This window comes from Giraffa tippelskirchi, chromosome 1 (assembly GCF_054371585.1).
Source record: "Giraffa tippelskirchi isolate mGirTip1 chromosome 1, T2T-mGirTip1v1.2.pri, whole genome shotgun sequence".
NCBI lineage: Eukaryota > Metazoa > Chordata > Mammalia > Artiodactyla > Giraffidae > Giraffa > Giraffa tippelskirchi.
The window spans coordinates 162273820-162293807 of record NC_137275.1 but is presented as its reverse complement, the minus strand read 5'-3'; the positions used below and the strand labels follow the sequence as shown (position 1 = coordinate 162293807).

Sequence of the window (19988 nt, the reverse complement as noted above, 5' to 3'; positions counted from 1 at the left end):
GCCTCTGTGCGCTTCTCTTATTTACGCTCCTAACACTGGGTTAATGATGGAGTCGCGGACACACTGGTGATGCTGATGACTTAAGTTTTTCTGAAAGCTGCCTTGTCGTCTGTTACTTTCTCTTGAGGACAACGTGATTTGTAAGACTGTTGTCTGCTTATTTTCTGGCCCACGAGATCATTGGCGACTTCGCTCCCGCCGGCGCCGTCACACTTCGGTTTTAACCTCGGGACAGACTTCCCGGCTGCACCGAAGGCCGCCAGGGAGGATTCTGGCGGAGCGCGGCGGGAGGGGCGCGGCGGCCGCGAGGAGGCGGGGAGCGCCGGGCCATAGCGCCTCGGCCAATCAGCGTGCACACCGCCTGACAACTGGCCAATCAGCGGGCACAGAGCTCGGGGGCCCGAGCGGATAATACTAGGAAAGGGAGCCGAGGCTGGCGACTGCAGCCAGGGGCACTGCGCTGTTCGCTGCTGCTCGCGCCCGCCCGTCCGCGCGTTCCGGGAACTCGAGATCGAAACCTGGTCAAGACGGCCCAACCTTCCAGTTCAGCTAGGGTCAGAGAAAGCCAGAAGCAGAATTAAGCGAGGTGAAGCGCCTGGGTGCTGAGGAATGATCAGAGTTCGGGATGTGCGGAGCGTGGTCTCTAAGAATTTGACTCACCTTCTCCATGCTCCTTCTCTTCCACTGCTCGTCCACTGGACTCCGGGCCTCCAGCTGTCAGCCCCAGATTTCGTGACAGGGTGTGGCGACCCTGATTTCTGTTTGCAAGCACTGCCAGCAGCCCAAGAGCAAGGTCCCAAGGCTGGATTTCTTTTGCCTAGGCTGCTTAGCCGGGGCCTCAGAGTCTTGGTGAGTTGATGTGATGTTGCTGGGGTGGGCAAAGGGCGTGAATCATCTTTCCCTACCTTTCCTATTCTACTTGTATGTCTTGTCTTTAAGTGCAAATCATGAACGATGTACACAGAGCCCGCCTGGCTTAGTGCTGCTTGGCTGAAACACTGTTGATGCTGGACGGGTGTCTGCAGCTCTGTGCCCAATGTCCCCATGGGACTGTTGGCAGCAGAACAACTTTGATTTTTAGTTGATTAAATCTGGAGTATCCTGGGGTGGGGGGAGTGTGCTGGGGTGTGGAGTGGGTTTGGGGGAGGATAAGAGAACCTCTCCAAGCCCGACAGGTGTAGGAGGATGACAGGTGTGTGGGTATTGTGGGTGGTACCTCGTAGGGTCCGAAGGTCCCTTGTGATCTGAAAGAAAACAGTTCTTCCATGGACATTTTTATATTCATCATGGCTATACTAGTTGCACATATGGCAAAGCCTGACTAGTGGCCAAGGCCGTGGTAGTTGAACACACTATCTTTACCCAGGGACTTGTCCCAAAAGCGTGTGTAAAGCCAGAGAGGGCTGTGATTAAAGGTCAGGTGTTCACAGAGCACTTAGAATGCACAATAGGAACCTTGTTGGGTTGGGGATCCGTGAGGGGGCCTAAAGATACAAGAAATAAATGCACATGTGGTCTGGATGTGAAGGACATGTAGAGAAGTGGGCTTCTCAAGAGGTCGGAGGCGGGCAGACCAGGCGCTCTGGGCCCCAGGCCTGGGGCCGGTGCCTGACGGCGGTCGGTCGGTGGGTCTTTGGATGTTTTCTTGTCTCTCCAGAGTGCAGGCCACTGAGCATAGGCCCGGGCGAGGCGTGGTGCGCCATGGCGGACGGGCAGCCGGGTCCCGCCGTGGACTGGGAGATCGACGTGGAGAGCCTGGAGCTGGAGGAGGACAGCCGCGGGGCACCGCCGCCATCGCCGCCCGGGCCCAGCCCGCCGCCTGCCTACGCCTACGAGGACGACGACGACGCGGAGGACGAGGACGACGTCGACGCAGAGGACGAGGGCGACGGGGAGGAGGCGGCCGCATCCCCAGGGGTGCCGGGGCGGCCGGAGCGGCAGGGAGCCCTGGCGCCAAGGCCGCCCACGGCACCGCAGGCCTCGCAGGCGCCCGCCGGGCCCCCGGAGCGCGGCGCGAACGCGGGCGGCGGCGCGGAGCCGCGCAAGCTCAGTCGCACGCCTAAGTGCGCGCGCTGCCGCAACCACGGCGTGGTGTCCTGCCTCAAGGGCCACAAGCGCTTCTGCCGCTGGCGTGACTGCCAGTGCGCCAACTGCCTGCTGGTGGTGGAGCGGCAGCGCGTCATGGCCGCCCAGGTGGCGCTCCGGAGGCAGCAGGCCACGGAGGTGCGTACCCGCCAGCCGGCTCGCCCCCTCCCTGGTGTCTGGGGCCGCGGTGGGGGTCGGGAGTCGGGGAGGCGAGTTCCGCACACTCCGGCCTGGGTCTTCGAGGCGCCTGGCCCTGCCTCAGAAGGATGTGAGGACACCTCTGCCCACGCTGGCCTACGATGTCGGGAGGCAGGAAGCCATGGCCATCGCTGGGGAACTTGGCAGAAAAGATTTTGTGTTAAGAAGTAGGCAGAGAGGTCTTGAGAGTGGTTTAGTTCCGTTGGCGACATTATGGGAAAAGTAATTTTATTTCGACTTTTTATATTTTAACGTTTATTTAGTTGGTGTTGGGGGGAAGCGGAGGACAGAGGCCGATGCAGCGCCCTAAGTCCATGGCCGTATTACCCAGGTGATCGAGAGAAAGAACCACCCAGCACGTAGAGCTCACAGCGCTTCCGCAGTCACGGGCCATTTAGGAAAGTGCAGCCTATTTACGTGTGTGTTCAGTCGTGTCCTACTCTGCGACCCCACGGACTGTAGTCCACCAGGTTTCTCTGTCCAGGGGGTTTTCCCCGGCAAGAATACTGGAGTGGGTTGCCGTTTCTTACAGATGAGACCAAAAGTGACGTAGGAATTTAGAAGAAACGTCTGGCTTCGAGAACTACCTAAGAACCAGTTGACAGGTCTCTGCCGCCAGCGCGAGGCTTATGGCTGTGAGGAGAGCCTGAATCTTCTTTAAGGGAGAGAGAGGGTCTTCTTGAACCTCGGCCTGGGACTGTGTGTTTCCTTGTGTCCCTGCGCAAGCGCTCTCCGAAGAGAAGTTGCGCGGGCAGCTCCTACTTGGGGGTGGAAGGAGAATTTTTGATGTTACTTTTTGGCAAGAAGGGGCCGGGGAGTGGGCCACATGCAAGCCTTGGGCAGTGATCCTCATGGGAAGCCTCCCAAGGGCCCCAGGGTCGCTGGACTCCAGAGGTGCCTGGGCCGCGGCGCGGCCTCCTCCGGTGTCCCGCGTGTTGCAAGGCGGGCTCTGCGTTCGCTCGCGCTCCCCGCGGCGTGTGGGTGGGGAAGGGCCCGGAATTCCACCTACCGGGCGGTGACAGAGGGTGCGCCCGACTCTGGTTTTGCTCACCTTCGAGGGCCCAGTGAACAGCTTGGAGTTTTGGGCAAACCTGAAAACTTTCAACTTTTTCCCGTCAACCCTCTGTACCCGATCCCATCAGCCCTGCTTCGAGAAGGAACCTGCTCCACATCTCGGGCCAACGTCGGGTGCCCGGCGGCGTTTTTGGCCCTAGGCTGGGCTCCGAGGTCACAGCGGTTTGCCGCAGCTCTGTTTTAGGGCCCGGCTCCTACCATCTCATCCACTGTGGATTTCACTTCCTCCCCGGCTGTCCCCCCACTTCTGAATGTGGACTATGTCTGGATGACTCTCGCACGGTGGCCCCAGGGAAAGCCCGGGCCCTTGCCCCCCAGTTGGAGGGTTCGGACAGAGCATCTAGCTCATTGTCCTGGAATTAAGCAGTGCTGATGTTAATTCGTTTAGAATCATCTTCACATGGGATGGCAAAATAAATACGTTCAGAAAGAGGAGGATTGATTACTCATACCTCTCCCTTCCCTTACACTTTTTCAGGGCTCTGTTGATTATGTTTCTTGTGTTTACAGGACAAGAAGGGGCTTTCTGGGAAACAGAACAATTTCGAGCGCAAAGCAGTGTATCAGAGGCAAGTCAGGGCACCCAGTTTGCTGGCCAAAAGCATTTTAGAAGGTAAAGCAACACAGAATTATCTTTTTTTAAACTGTGTTCTCAGTGATTCTCATTATTCAGGCACATGGCATTTTCACTTACCTGTGAAGGAGCAGTCTGAGGGGAAATTGCTTTTTATTGGAAAGTTTGGGTTTTGGAAGGAAATCAGGATTTGGGAAAATTAATCTCACATACCTCCTTTTTTTCCACTGGTAATTTTGTTTTCTGCCTGGTAGTTAATGGGTTAACATGGAGTACATGTGAAATTTGCCCTAGTGTGAGGGATGTACAGATACACTGCCAAGTGATCCCAGAGCAGATGTCCTGGAAGGAAATAAATTAACAGAAAAGAAATCTTAAGTTTCATTTGGAACTAAATAGAATGAGACAAGTGAGTTTAACAGCTACCCACTGCCTTTAGTCTGGGCAGTCCAGCCTTTAATCCCTCTCTTTTTATTTGTACTCCTTTTCTCTCTGGATTATCTACTTAAATTGCAGTTATTCCACACTTCATTTTGCTATATTGACAGTTTGTAGATTGTAGAACGTGGAAAAAGTTTTGAATCACACGAGAAGTGGAGGTTGAATTTGAACAGAGTGATGTCTCTCCGTGTGTTTGTTTTCTCTAAAGCTTGGGGATATATTACTTTTTCTTAAAATACTACTGATTTTAAAAAATGGTTCAGTTTGGGAGTGGAATTTATTTATTGATATAATAAATAATATATTGACTGTCTCTCACCATTTAAAGAAAAGGAAAGTTTATATTTGCTCTAATTGCTGCCGTTTCATAAGGCTTAGGTTGAAAAGCAGATTTTTTTTTTTTAAGTAGGCATTTGAATTGTCTTTCCTGTGTGGCTTCTGAATTGAGCTGTTTCTGGACAGGTTTTAAAGTTTGCTCATGTCTCACACTGCACTGTATACTTCTGACCTTAGAATGGCTTCTCATGCATTCAAAATGAATTTGGTTACAAACTGGGTAAACAGATTTATAACCATAGGGACCACACTGATAAATTGAAATTGTGCCAAAGCAACTTGAGAAGTGGGAGGATGAAATGGAATAGAAAATTCAAGTAAATAACTTTCTGGCAAGGGCTCACCATAGAAATGTACACATTCATTTTCAAATTATATTTTATTTGCAAATGAGTATGATGGGTTTGTCACTATGTAAACACAAACATCACAATGAATCCTTCAAACAAACTTGACAGTGGTGAGTGCTTGGGGCTGATGAAATACTCAAAGTATTTTATGCTGCCAGGAATTCTATTTATGTTTTATACTAATCTTTGTTTTTTATTTTATCCCTATTTAAAAGATGTATAATGATGTTATACATGTTATAATGTTTAATCTATGTTCTAGTGATTGCTTGTTCAACCATTTTGGTATCTGGCCAACGTGATTAGTACTGGTGAAAAATGTTTTAGATCAGTTATTTTCCGTATAGCAGGGGCTACTCTGGCCTTTGTTTGTACTGGTAGTCAGAGGTGGGGTTAGGGGCCCGGTTAAATTGTTCACTGCAGAGTTTCTTTAACTAGTTAACAGCTCTTTTCAATTTTCTATGCTTTTCTGTTTCCTTAAGTCTTTCCTCTTTTTCTCCTCACTAATCTTCTTTAACTTTCTCTTTTTCCCTAGTTCTCCTTGGATTATTCTGCAACTGTAACAATGTGTACATAATGAGCCAACTTTAGAAAATAAAAGTGACATCAGCTCTAGGTATAGATTTTTTTTTAATAATGGAAAAAGATGACATGATAGTAATAAAGAATTGATTGAAGCAAGCTGAGCAGCCTTGTCTTATTAATATATAGGAGCCTGGGGAGAATATTAAAATTTGAGCCAGTAAAGCATGCCTGTCAAAATAAACAAACCTATCATAACAACAAAAACAACAACAACAACAAGTTACAGTATGGATATCCTTCCCTGGGAAGGGATTCCTTTTAAATTGAACCCATACTTTTGCTTTCTGTATAAAAATACTAGTGATATGGAACTGTACATAACTGTTGTGCTGATATGCATTGTTTCTGTTGCCTTCTGGATTTCCAGATTTTTCCTTGTTAGATGTTAATTTCTGTCATGTGCAATGCTTACTTATTTTAGGCTACCGCCCCATTCCATCAGAGACTTATGTGGGAGGGAGTTTACCTCTACCTCCCCCAGTAAGTGACCGGATGAGGAAAAGGCGGGCCTTTGCTGATAAAGAGTTGGAGAACATTATGCTGGAGAGAGAATATAAAGAGAGGGAGATGTTGGAAGCTTCCCAAGCTGCTGCCTTATTCCTGCCCAACCGTATGGTGCACGGTTCTGAGTACAGCTCCTACAAAAGTGCCTACAGCCCCGCCCCAGTGGAACCACCAAGCAAAGACTTCTGCAATTTTTTGCCCACCTGCCTTGATCTCACCATGCAGTATTCAGGCTCTGGGAATATGGAACTAATTTCTTCCAATGTCAGCGTGGCCACAACTTACAGACAGTATCCCCTATCCTCGAGACTTTTAGTTTGGCCCAAGTGTGGCCCCATTAGCGACACCCTCCTCTACCAGCAGTGCTTGCTGAACGCTACCACGTCAGTTCAGGCCCTGAAGCCTGGGGCCAGCTGGGACCTGAAGGGAGTACGACTGCAGGATGGACTTGGAGCAGATCATGACATGATGCCACTGAAATTGGAAGGCTCTCTGGTGCTGCCTCACACTCCTGAGGGCCAAATCTTAAGAAGTGACCTTCAGGGTCACCAGGCCCTCCCGGAGAGGTCTGCGTTCTCCCCACCCCAACGGAATTTCTCGCCCGTTGTTGACACGGACCCCCTGGCAGCTCAAGGGCACGTCTTAACCAAGATCAGCAAAGAAAGCACCAGGCACCCTCTGCCACTTAAACATAATCCATTCCACTCATTATTCCAACAAACTCATAATGACAAATCAGGTCCCGAGTTGAAAACATCATCTGTCAAAGAGGCCTTTGAAGAGGCCCCAAAGAAACCCAGAGAGTGTTTAGTCAAGGAGAACCAGAAATACACATTTACAATAGATAGATGTGCAAAAGACCTTTTTGTAGCCAAACAAGTCGGAACAAAACTCTCAGTGAATGAACCCTTGTCATTTTCTGTTGAGTCTATTCTTAAGAGGCCTTCATCTGCCATCACTCATGTCTCTCAGTGAATGGCTGCTTAAATGGAAAGCTGGATTTGCTGCCGTCTCAGAGGATTCTTACCAGTCACTAATTTTTTTAAAGATAAAAGTTGAGATGCTTGTATAAAAAAATTTCTAATGTAAATGATGATGATTAGAAAATTCTGTATATTCATATGCATGTACTTTACCTTACCACATAAATATATTTAAAGATGGAAATTGCTTATGTGCAAATTTTCAGGCTTTACATAGCATTTGAAAAAGCAATAAAATTGACACTGTCTTCTAAAAGACCCAGAATTTGCTTAAGTAAATAGTTTCTCTGTCTAGGTGAAAAAGCAAATGTCCATGAAATGTGTTCTTTGTTTTTCTGTGATTCTGTGTATTTTCAGGTGCTCTTAAAGGTTCCTGGGAGCCATAGGGGAACACTTACAATGCCTTAGTTGTGCATTTTGGAGGGCATCTAAATGTAGGTATTCAAGACTGAGGCAAAAATAGTTATAAGGAGAACATAGGGAAGATTTCGTTTATAGAATCTTCATTTCATGTGATTGGACAAAGTTGAATTAATTTGAAGGGAAATGAAGTTTAATATCATTTATATGACATAGGTTCTTGGAATGGGTCCCAGTTTCCTTCTCTGATGGGCATGTATATGTGGGGCCTCAGGCTTCCTTTCTAGGTTGAACATTCATTCTGTGATTTTTCAGGTTGCTGGGAGCCACAGAGCAGGTTCCCCTGCACATGGTGAACCCCAACTCAGCTCTGCGTTACTTTGTTCGTTCCTGGGATCTGGTGACAGCAGGCATTTAGCAGCAGATCTAGTCACAGCTCGCAGCTGATCTGGGAGTCTCAGCTTCATGTGTCCCCCATTTTTGCCAGTGTCAAAGGTATAGTTTTCAGTGTAGCTCTCTTCTGAGATAAAAACATTTTGTTTTCAAACTGCTTCAGCAGACAGTTGCCGAAGCCTGCAGATGTTTATCACAGCATAAGGGTGGCTTCTTGTTTCTTACAACTTTCTCCCTGTTTTTAAGTTGTTATCCCCTTGTTTTGTTCAACAGAATGTTATCTGTTGTTCTGTAAGATTGATAAAATGTCAGTAAGGCATTTGTGAAAGTATGAAATCATCCCTGAAGACTTCACCTGTGGACCTGGAATCAAGTACTAGTAAGATGTTATGGTCATTTCAAACACAAGAGCCAAATCCACCTCTAATTTTGCCATGGAGCGAGGTTTTACTTCCAACTCTTCTCTCATTGGGTAACAGGAACACTAGGTGGACATATGGAATGTGCCAAGACATTCAACAGTTTGAAGAATTTCTTTTTTGCTCTGAAAAACATTAAAAGTTATTTAAGAATGATTTTTTTTTGCTACTGATGAGCTCATATAAGGCTCAAGGAGTTCTCTGGATTGTTGTTTAAAATCAACAGCAGTTGCAGAAACAAGCCAGACTGTAGATTGATTTTCAGTTTGTACTTGTAAAATAACACTTGGTTTAGTTGAGTCAGGTTTTCTTATTTTTACTTTTGCAAAAGCCAGAGTGAATGGAATTATGCCAGAAAAAAAAGAAAATGAAAGCAGGCGGAGATCCCAGTAACTGTTAAAGATTCTCATTAAGTGGAAAGTGTTTTCCAGTCATGAAGTCCTGGTGTCAGAGACAGAATCTCACACTGCAGTTGCCCCTCTGCCCCCACCCCCAGTCATCTTTGTTTTATCTTTACAGTTACTGTTATCCTCCTATTAGGAATTTATTCTTCATATTAAGTATAAGGGCTTCCCAGGTAAAGAATCTGCCTGCAGTGCAAGAGACACAGGAAATGTAGAATCAATTGCTGGGCTGGGAAGATCCCCTGGAGGAAGCAGTGGCAACCCACTCCAGTAATTGTGTCTGAAAAATCCCATGAACAAAGGAGTCTGGCCAACCACAGTCCAAAGGGTTGCAAAGAATAGGACGCAATTGAGTGACTTGAGCATGCACACACACATTAAGTGTAAACTTCGCATTGAAACTAACTGCTGCAGAGGTAATGGGGGAAATCACATTAGAATAAAACCACATAAAAAATCCTATTGAGAAGGCTTTCTCAATCCAAACATGGATTTTTCTCTTTTTCTTACCCTATTTTAGTATTGGGACTATATATATATTTGTCAAATTTTTTACCCTTTTGTGTTCATTGGACATTTGAGCATATATTTTCTGACCTCTCTGTGTATCATTTGAATCTCATTAAGTGAATCCAATTGGCTGTGAATATTAGTAGTTTTCCTCACATTACTAGCGACCAAAATTTCACTGTTTTGAACATTTATGAGGGTCAGTACTTTCCTTGGTGAATATATTACTCTACCATGGATTAATTTGCTGTAATGATGAGTTCTTGGAATTTCACATCTACCATCAGCCACTCAGTGAGAGCTTTGTGCTTGGCAGTTTGCTGCTTTTAATCTTTTCTCTTGTGTAAAAGCTAGTATTTGGCTATATACAGTCTTCAGAGAATACTGTCTTCTACAAATTGAATTAAAATTTCAGTTTAAGTATTTTTTATGTTCAAAACAATAAATAGATTTGACTTTAATCATTTTTAAGAACTTAAGGAATAGCAAAACATGGACCTTTCCCTCAATTTGACTCAACAGTACAATAATGCACTTTAATAACCTATTTTCCTTCCATCTCAACGGATCAAGCAGTTCTGAATCCTTTACAATAATGCTTCTCAAGCTTTAATGCATGATGAGTCACCTGGGAATCTTGATAAATGCACATTCTGATTCTGTAGGTCTGGAATGGGCCTGAGCTTCTGCATTTCTAACATTCCTCCCAGGGCCTGCCTGTGTTGCTGTCTTCAAACCACACTTTGAATAGCAAATGTTTACATTTCTATTTTAATGCACATTTAACACACTCTTCTGTGCATGTTGGGTTCTAATGCAATAGAGTCGTCATGAATAATTTAATATTGGGTTAGCCAAAAAGTTCGTTTGGGTTTTTCTGTAACTATGAATTATTAAAAAAAAATTTCCCTCCAAACCCATAGAATATCTGGCACTGAGAGTGAATATTAATGTAAACTATGGACTTTGGGTGATTATGATGTGACAGTGAAGATTCATTAGTTAAAACAAACGTTCCACTCTAGTGGGGGTATTGATAAGGGGGAGGTTATACATGTGTTGGGGAAGGGGAAACATGGGAGATCTCTGTACTGTCCCCTCAATTTTGACATGTCAATTAAGAAAGTTCCCTTTCTTTCTGACCCTTTGGTGGCAGAAGTAGAAGACCTAGGCAAAATCATGAAGCAAACAAGTTGCTTCTGTTTTCCCTTTTTTTTTACGCCTAGATATTCTTTCAATTTGGTTAAAAAGTAATATGTATTTTCAATTGTGATAAAATACACATAGCATAAAAATCACTATCTTAACCATTTTCAAATGCACAGTCAGTGGTATTTAAGTATATTCACATTATGTACAACCATAACCGCCATCCCTCTCCAGAACTCTTCACCTTGCAAAACTGAAACCCTTTTACCCACTAAACAATAACTCCTTGCTCCCCACAGCCCTTAACAAACACCATTCTACTTTTATTTATTTATTTATTTATGACTGTGCTGAGTCTTCTTGCTTTTGCGTGGGTCTTTCCTCTAGTTGTGGAGAGCAGGGGCTCCTGTCTGGTTGGAGTGTATGGGCTTCTCATTATGGTAACTTTCGTTGCAGAGCACAGGCTTTCTAGTGCTTGAGCTTCAGTTGTGATGCATGGGCTCAGTAGTTCCTGGACTCTAGAGCACAGGCTCAGTAGTTGTGGCATACTTGCTTAGTTGCCCTTCAGCGTGTGGGATCTTCCCAGACCAGGAATTAAACCAGTGTCTCCTGCATTGGCAGATGGAGTCTTAAAACACTGAGCCACCAGTGAATTTGACTATTCTAGGTAACTTATGTAAGTGGAGACATAATATATTTGTCCCTTTGTGACTGACTAGTTTATTTCACTTAGAATATTATCTTCAAGTTTTATTCATGTTGTAGCATATGTCAGAATTTCCTTCCTTTGTAAGACAGTAGTATTCCATTGCATGTGTATGCCACATTTTCTTTATCCTTTCATCTGTTGGTGAACACTTGGGTTACTTTAATGCTGCTGTGAACATGAGTGTGTAACTATCTTTTCCCCTAGTCCTCACTTTCTTGATTCCACTTTCCCATCTTCAAGAACTCCGTTTTCTCAAGTATACACCCATCCCACAGGGTTTCCCTCTCTCCTAGTGAGTGAACCATCTGTATTTCTCACCAAGTTAGCTCTGCTTTGCCCAGAGAGGCTCCAGTGTCAGTCATGTACCTTTTAATGTGAGTTTAAGTGAGTATGGTATCACATCATCTTCATTTAAAAGCTTAATTCTAATTGTGGACTGAAAGACTTGCATTAACTTGTGTTAAGAAACTTTCTGGAATGTCTTCTGGAAAGTCTCAGCAGTGCTAAAGAGCAAAGAAATGGCTGAAGGTCAGGATGAAGTAAGAAAAGGAGAGTCTGCAATTCCCTGTAGAATAATAAAGACATCACTTCATTTTGAGGCTGGATTTTCAATTGGGACTAGAATTCTACTGGCCATCCTGATTTTATTTATTTTTAGATTAACTTTCTTTGTTCCTATTCTAGGTCTGTAAGCCTAGGCTTATTTCTGAATGAGCCCTAGGGCTGTTAATTTTTGATATGACTGGATTCTGTAGTTTGTAAACTTTGGTTTGTGGCACCCACTTATATTTATTTTAATGGTTGTACCAAGCTTTTAGCCTACTCTACCATCCTTAGTTATGTTGTTTTTTAGCTTGTTATATCTGAACATGTTTAGAGTATGTGATTATTCATGGAATTCAGTTTAATGAACATCGACTGAGAACTTTTTGTATGCCAGATACATGCTGGTAAGTGGGCCTGTATTATTTAGGTTCTTTCAAGTAGAAAAAAGAATCCAGAAGACTACTTCAATTATTTTTTAAAATAAGATTTTACTTTAAAGAGAAGGAAATAAGGAAGAGGGAAATCTTGACGCTTAGCAGGTCTCCCAAAGACTGGGACATGGTCTGAACACTATAAGGTTGTTCAGTCCAGGTCTAGCAACCTTGCTTCCTTGTTCCCTTGGCAATTAATGCATGACCTAGGGATAGTATCTGGAAGAGCTAGTTGCCTTTTCAATATCTACTCTCCTCTCCTTTAGTAACAGAGCCCTGGATTTATTTGGACTGGTGACATACCCAGCTAAAAGTCTGCATTTCCAGCCTGATTTGCATCTAGGTGTGGCAACCCACTCCAGTATTCTTGCCTGGAGAATCCCATGGGAAGAGGAGCCTGGCAGGCTACAGTCCATGGGGTCAGAAGAGTTGGACATGACTGAGAGACTTAGTACGCATGCACATGGCTATTGTGACACAGGTGGACAGCCATGGGTAGACTTCAGGATATCTAACAGAGACTGAAACCACAAGGAGGAGGAGCACATTTGGATTTTTTCTGTTTTGCCTTCTTTATTCCTGGAATTTGGAAGAATCCTGTAGCACATTATGACATTGAGGTTGGCAGCCATGTTCAAAGGAGGCTGAAGCAGAGAAATCAAAAAAGCCTAGATGCCTGTTTCTTTAGAGGATCTGCTATAGCAGCCCTCGATTGCTTTGCTCTGTTTGTTCATCTTTTTATGGGAGATACTATGTGCATGAGCTGTTGTCCCTGGCTAATGGTTACAAACAGCTGAATGTAATCCCTTCTGGTAAAGTGGGGAGGGTTCCTCCATTCTGATGAAGCATCTGCTGGGTGTGCCTGTTTTTCCTCTTTCCCACTCTCTTTTCTCTTAATTTTCCTTCCCTTCTTTATTATTATATCTACATGCATCTTTTGGCTTCTTTCTCTGCTGTTGTTCCATCATACTGTAACTCCTTCCTCCATACCAAGAGTAGGATCCAATGAGTTCTGCTAATTCCTGTTGTCTTCTTTCATCCAAGCCTTACAGGTAAGGTACTTGGACTTGGTCTCCGTGGGGCGTCCTGTGGTATAAGCCATGGCTCTCTCAATTAGGAAACCTCTCACTGGATATAGGGGGCTCTTGGAATATTAATATAATATATCCCCTTACAAATTAGTTTAAAATATGAATAAGACATGGTTCCTGCACCCTAAGGGCTCAGAGCCTACTGAAGCAGACGCATACATATGCTTAGTGGGTTTTTTGTTTTGTTCTTTACAAAAATCCAACTCTAAGATGATAATGATAAAAGAGCTAACTTATATTCTTCATTTTTTTGTCTGAAACTTTTCATGCATTATTTTGTTTAATTTACACAAAGTTTGTGAAGTAGGTATAATTGATATCGTCACTTCACATGTAAGAACACAGGCTTAGAGAAGTGAAGTAGCCTGCCCAGGATCACACACTGGGGACGTGACTGTGTAGGGAAGAATCCCAGGTCACTGGAATTTCAGAGAGTGTACTCTTAACCTGCATCTTATGCGACCTCACAGAAATGAAACGAAGCTCCTTTTCATGCCCATATCTTGGTGTAAGAGGATAGAGAGGTGGGAGGTCTGGGTTCCAGTTCATGCCTCCTCTTTCTGTCCTTTTGCTTCTCAGATTTTGTTTCCATCTGTAAAACAAGGGGTGATGAAATGGGCCTGAAAGACTTAGCTGTTGAAAGGCAGAGTTTGAATCCTGGTGGACCACATACTTGTCACGTGGCAAGAAGACTCAATAGAACCCCTGAGCGAGCTGTGGTGGCTCTGTCTGACCTATTCAGCCTGGGATCCATCTGTAGCATTAATCCTCTGGAAAGAGACTCTTCAAAATCCACTTTACGTGGAATAAAGCTAAATTGTCTAGGGGGACATCTGAAGCATGAACCAGAGGATGTGTTTAAGAAGCTTACTCTGATGCTGAAAAGCCTCCAACAGGAAACAGACATGGCTCATAGTCACTAAGTCAGCTCTAGTCTACTTTTTATATGGCATTTCTCTTCCTTTCTCCACTCACTTAAATGACCAATATTCTTAATATGAACCTGTTCCCTTAGATTGCTTCCAGGAGGCAGCATGGCAAACTGGAATGCATACAGGCTTGGAGTCAGGTTAAAGCGGTTTAAAATTTAGCTCATCCTTGGCCAGTCATCTCACTTCTCTGAACTTCCTTTTTTCCTTCTGTGCGGTAGAGACAATAACATCAGAGAGAATTGTTAAGAGTATTAAGTAGTTTAATGTATATAAAGGGCCTGATCCAAATCAAGTTGCTCTCCCTACCTTTGACCCGTGATATTCCCTAGAAGGTATTTCTCTTCACCAAGAGCCTGTAACTTCAAATATTCTGCAAGGAGAATTACATGGTTTTAAAGGCTAATTATTAAGATGGAAAAATTTAGCCTCGAGATTTTACAGAACTGTAGACTATGTCATTTAATTTTATAACATAATAAACATAAAATTATCATAAAAGCAAACACATGCTATAATAAAAATGAGCCATTTTGTACCCACTCATAATATGGACCTCTTTCCTAGATTTTAAACTATTAAAAAAAATAGGTGAAGAATGTACATGGTGCAAGACTATAAAGGATATACAGTGTAAAGTAAGCTCCTGAATCCCCTCTTCAGAATCAACTGCTATTGCTCATTCATTACATATCTTTCCAGAGATAGTCTATGGACACAGATGCATGAATGGGAGACGACGTGCGCAGAGTTCTGCACTTTGCCCTTAGTACTGTATCCTGGGACACATTCCATGCCAATTCATGTTGAGCTGCTTTAACGTTGACTTAATGTAGACTCGGTGTCTGCCATTCAGTTGAATTAGTGAATGCAGAACCCTCAGTACTGAGGGGTGACTATTCATTGTACTGTACCATTATATCTACAGGATTTGAGCTTCACAGATTTTGGTGTCTGTCGGGGTTCTCAGAACCAATCTCCCCATCCACTCCCTTTGGATAGAGAGAGAGAGGACTGTGCAACCTTTCACTGTGCAGAGGAGGACACTGTGGCTTACAGGAGTGTGAACTGTTCAAGGTTGCAGATCCCTTGATTTTCATTCTGGTGAGCTTTCCTTGTCACCAGGCTGTTGATGAGTATAGGTGTGTGCACAGATGTGTGTGAGCACATTGGCCAGTGAGTTAGCTAATACCTACTACTTATGACATGGTACCTTTCATTTAAAAGTCATAACAAGAGATACAGACACAAATGAGGACAGTGAGCTTGAGTAAAGAATCTGTTCAAGGTTTTTGGGTCTCTCAGGCTCTAAAATCCATACCCTTTGGCACTGTACCCAACTTTCTCTCTCCCTCTTGGAGGTGACAGTTTCAGGAAAGTGGGGACAAAGAATGCAAAGTGGCGTAAAATGATTAGATTTTGATTAAATGTAAAGTACTTCCCTGGTGGCTCAGACGGTAATCTGAAGAATCTGCCTGCAACGTGGGAGACCTGAGTTTGATCCCTGGGTTCGGAAGATCCCTTGGAGGAGGCCATGGCTACCCTCTCCAGTATTCTTGCCTGGAGAATACCCGTGGACAGAGGAGCCTGGTGGACTACAGTCCATGGAGTCACAAAGAGTTGGACATGACTGAGCGACTAAGTGCGCGCACACACACTTCCAGTAAAACAAATGACTTTGTTGAATCTTGAGGGAAAGGCACATTGTGTTGTATTGGCAGAGGTGAAGGTGGCTGGGAAGATGAGTCATTAGGAAGTGTGGGTCAAAGTTGCCTGCAGGTGTGGTGAGGGCATTACAGCTTCATGATGACAGCCCAGTCTGTAGGTGCTCTCAAAATGACACCGCTAACTGACTTCTTGTTTGTAAGAAACAAACCTGTCAGCCAACTTGGTCAGCATCCCACTTCCTTCTTTTAAACCATGGCATGTGTTGCCCGGTTTCATTTCCCTCTTTCCCCTGGAAAGTGCTCCCTTATCAGACTTGGAAGACAAAAGCATTTGAGCCACCTTCACTCACAGTGAAAACACCACTGTATTTCTCATTTATGTTATAGGTTTAGATTCCTGCAGGGCCTGCCTTGCAGCACTGAATCACAGTGGATCCTAAGGCTGTGTCCATGACAAAGTGGATTGTGAACAGTGCATGACATGGTAATGTGGCCAGAGCCATGGTGGCTGGCTGCCTCCGGCCAGGATCTGCCTTTTTCTGGCAAGTTGAAAAGTACTCCCTCCTCACAGGTAGTGTCATGAATGTTTCCTCCCTATTTTGCATTGAATATGTGTGTATGTGTGTGTATAATCTTTGTTTTCTTTCCTCTCTTATTCCCTTATCATGTAGCATAAAATGTATTAATTTTATATCACTGTATTTAAATATTGTTAATTTTACATCATAGTCTATAAGTTATGGGATATGATGAAGAGTAAACATGACTTAAGGACTTTACCTCCCATTTGTCCTGAGGTGGAGGTTACTGTGAATTCAGCCTACACAATATAGTTATATCATGTTAGGCAGAAGTACGACCTTATTACTGTTTTATTTAAAGATCAAAGAGATGCATGTAGATGCCAGTTTGACAAAGGGTTAATCTTACGATGTGAACTTGGTGGGGCCACAGTGTGCCCAAGATTAAACATAATTTCTGGATGTGTCTGAGAGGGTGGTTCCCAATGAGATCAGCATTTGAGTCGGAGGACTCTGTAAAGTAGACTGCCCTCCCCACTGTGGATGGGCATTGTCCAGTCCATCGAGGGCCCAAATAGAATGAAAGATAGAGGAAGGAGGAATGAGTCCCTTTTTCCGGCCTCACTGCATGAACTCAGACATCTTATCTCATCTTCTGCCTTTGGATTGAGGTTTACACTTGGCTTTCCTGGTTTTCAGGCATTTGGACTCATACTGAATTACACCATTGACTGTCCTGGGTCTCCAGCTTGCAGATGGCAAGAATTTCAACCTCCATAATCTCATGAATCAGTTCCTCATCACTCACAACTCTTGTAGCTTTCCCATTGAAAACTCATTGGATTGGAGTTTGTAAATTTAACTCCAGAGCTCTGCTTGCCTTTTGGTGCACCTACTACCAGGCAATGGTGAATAGTTATGATCTCATGGATCAGATAGATACTGAGGAAACATCGATTAGCATGCTTTTCCATCCAGCTAGGGGAACTAAGGGAACACTCTTCATAAACCTCTTATTGGGATGCACATACTTTTTGCATAATTTTGTGCAAGATACGAATATTCTATGCCTTTCTGTTCTTGTCCATAAAGTGGAAATACTTACATGTATGTCACCGGGATGTCACACAGATTTAAATTAGGTCTTATATTGTGTGTACTCAATAAGTATACACTAACTTTGGGTAGTTACTATATCGACGTTTATCGTTTTCCAAAAATGGATTTTCCTGGCAGCTATATTCTATGTTCTAACCTGTCTTTTTTATTTGTGGGAAAGCCTTTTGGCTTAAAGCCTACCTTTGTGATCAAGAAAGATTTTTAGAATGTGGATGTTCATAACCAATAGGTTCCCAGATCACTGCCAGACATACAGCTGATTTTTAAACAAGTTGTATTTTCCTGGACTACACTGTTTTAAAACACTTAATCAGAATCCAACATTATTTCTGAGAAAATAAAGGATGCAATTTTTTCATAATTCATCACTAGAAAAACTTGGATACTTATTAGCAAAGAATAACTTAATTTTTTTCAGTATCTAAGTTTCTGCTAATGAAGTAATGACTGAAAATGGCTTACACTCAAAGTGAAGCCTACTGAGGATGAGAATGCCGGATATTAGATGTTGCCAAATCAGGACAGGATAGAAATGTTCCTCTTTCCAGATTCTTATTGTAATCTTTAGGTCTTTTATTCACAGGAGACCTAAACCCTAAATAATACAGAATAAACTAGGACACTGGAATGAAGGTAGGGGCAGGAGTATTTGAAAGGCATATTCATGATTCATTTATGCTTGTTCTCAAAATTCAATGTATCTTGAATAATTTTGGTAGTGCATCCTGTAGATTTAAGGCATTAAACAAAGTAAGTTTTTTGATGTAGACTAGATTTTGGGTTTGCAGAAATACCACTACCCTCCATAAACTGATATGTGCCTGGGAGAAGAATATCCACTCACCAACTCCTGCTGACAGGATTGTGTATTGGGTGTTGTGTTAGAATACTTTGTGTTGCAAGTGACAGAAATCTAACCCTTAAGTATTTAGTTTAAGCAGAAATGGAGAATATTTGAAATACAGGGGTTTCTTATATAATTGAAGAAGGATTTATAAATAAGATCTCAAAAGAAGCAAGGAAACATTCAGGCTTCCCTTCAGGAACAACTGGAACTGGGACATTTATCTCTGTACCGGATTCTCTCATGTCTAACATCTATCATGGCTTCTTCTTGCGGTATTCCTCCTTCATTCTCTCTCACTGCAGACCAAGTCCCTCCCAAGCATCATATTTCATAGCTTTCACCCCTGAGAATACTGACTTCTTACCTTTGTTCCATTTAAAAGTCCTGGGAAAGAACTCTGATTGGTCAGGCTTGGGTAAAGTACCATCCTTGGACCAATCAACCCTAGTCAGGAAGATGAAGAGATAGGGCCTAGGCATTGCTACCAGAGACCAGAAGAGAGACTCCTGAGTCAAGTAGACCCCATTTGGTACCAACCACAGTTTGGTAGTCCTAGGTCTCTTTAGGTGCTCAGGGATCTCTGCATTTCCTGAAAAAAACCTGTACACTTAGTATGTTCCTATGCTGAAATCCAGGTATGGAAATCTGGAGGAACTCTGGATGATGTACCTGGAGACCACATAATAATCTCTGGCCCAGGGGAAAAGATCCTCTTGGCCATAGGATAAAGATGTAGAGAAATTTCTTGCACCACACACCCTAAAGGAACACACATTTCTTAGAGCCAGGGGTGAACATGAGCACTTTGGCATTTTCTTTTCCCCATGAAAAGACATGTCAAACCACTGACACATTCATTTCCCTCACTTCCTTTGCAAGGGCTCATCCTCCCTCCCCATCTTTGAGATACTCAGTGGAGACACTCACTGGCTTTGATATCACAAATAATTTTTTCTTTTGGATGAAGGTGTTTGCTGAGGCAGCAGATTTCCCTGCTTGGTTCTTTATTTGTGCATTAAAATATAATAGGTCTGCAGTTTTAATCCTGGACCAGAAAGAACATAAAACATGTTTGATCTCTGGTTTGTGATGGAGCTCCTTAGGTCTTGGATAGATTACTTCTGAATAGGTACCCTTTGCCCAGAATTCCAGCGAGTACTCCAGGGCAAAGATAAACTGTGTCTCCAGAGATGAAAGGACAGTTGTTTTCCCACAAAACCTCATAAATCAGTTTTGATATTGTTTTTGTTTGATTTGATTTTTTTTTCAGGCACAACATTAGGACTCAATATGTTTAACTGAAAATATTTGTATAGGGTCCTGAGTTTTCTTTTGTGATGAAAAGTGTTACCTCAAAAAACGAGCTGATAAATTGCAAGGCAAAGTGAAATGACCATCCACCCAGCATCAGGCTCTGAGAGTCCAACATCTGATTGTACTTAGTGAGGAGGAAACTTGAAAAAAAATCAACCCAACTTTCATTTCTTGCTTCTTTTATCCTTAAGCTCAGCAATAAACTAGCACTCTTTGGTTAAAAAGTCAAGGGAACAGATGTATCATACTGGTGCTTCAGCATGTATGTTTCAAGCAGAGCACGTAAAGTATGCGAACGCCTCTCAACCCTCAGTGGGGAGAGCCTCAAGGAGCATGCGCCACACTGCTGTCAGTCACCAGGGCACATCCCTGAGATTATAGCTCCTCTAGTTCGCTGGAGCTTGGTACAAAGGGATGCGTTTCTAGAGGCTGGCTGCTCATTTCACAGA

The 19988-nt window shown here is 43.6% G+C and overlaps 1 protein-coding gene and 1 long non-coding RNA gene across 13 annotated transcripts; both read left to right on the top strand.

Annotated features, from left to right (window-relative positions):
* Positions 1–438: 438 nt before the first annotated feature.
* On the top strand, positions 439–7386 carry DMRT2 (doublesex and mab-3 related transcription factor 2). Of its 12 annotated transcripts, XM_081503639.1 has the most exons (6): positions 439–586; positions 715–849; positions 1658–2223; positions 3868–3970; positions 5594–5674; positions 6065–7386. In XM_081503639.1, exons 3-5 carry the CDS (start codon positions 1702–1704, stop codon positions 5647–5649), a joined length of 681 nt encoding a protein of 226 aa, XP_081359765.1. In that variant the 5' UTR covers positions 439–586; positions 715–849; positions 1658–1701; the 3' UTR covers positions 5650–5674; positions 6065–7386. The 12 variants fall into 12 exon arrangements, with proteins under 12 accessions (XP_081359765.1, XP_081359676.1, XP_081359754.1 ...); XM_081503550.1 differs by lacking the exon at positions 5594–5674; XM_081503628.1 differs by having other exon boundaries at positions 439–849.
* A 5188-nt stretch (positions 7387–12574) lies between these two features.
* LOC145511283 (uncharacterized) lies at positions 12575–19701 on the top strand. The gene is made up of 3 exons (XR_014057743.1): positions 12575–13103; positions 15000–15175; positions 16126–19701. It is a non-coding gene; the product is annotated as an uncharacterized LOC145511283 (long non-coding RNA).
* Positions 19702–19988: the final 287 nt, after the last annotated feature.

Coding starts and splice junctions, on each gene's coding strand:
- DMRT2 (XM_081503533.1), top strand. CDS start 1,504: ATGCACATGTGGTCTGGATGTGAAGGACATGTAGAGAAGTGGGCTTCT. Junction 2,224..3,867: donor GGAGGCAGCAGGCCACGGAG/GTGCGTACCCGC, acceptor TTGTGTTTACAG/GACAAGAAGGGGCTTTCTGG. Junction 3,971..6,064: donor GGCCAAAAGCATTTTAGAAG/GTAAAGCAACAC, acceptor TACTTATTTTAG/GCTACCGCCCCATTCCATCA.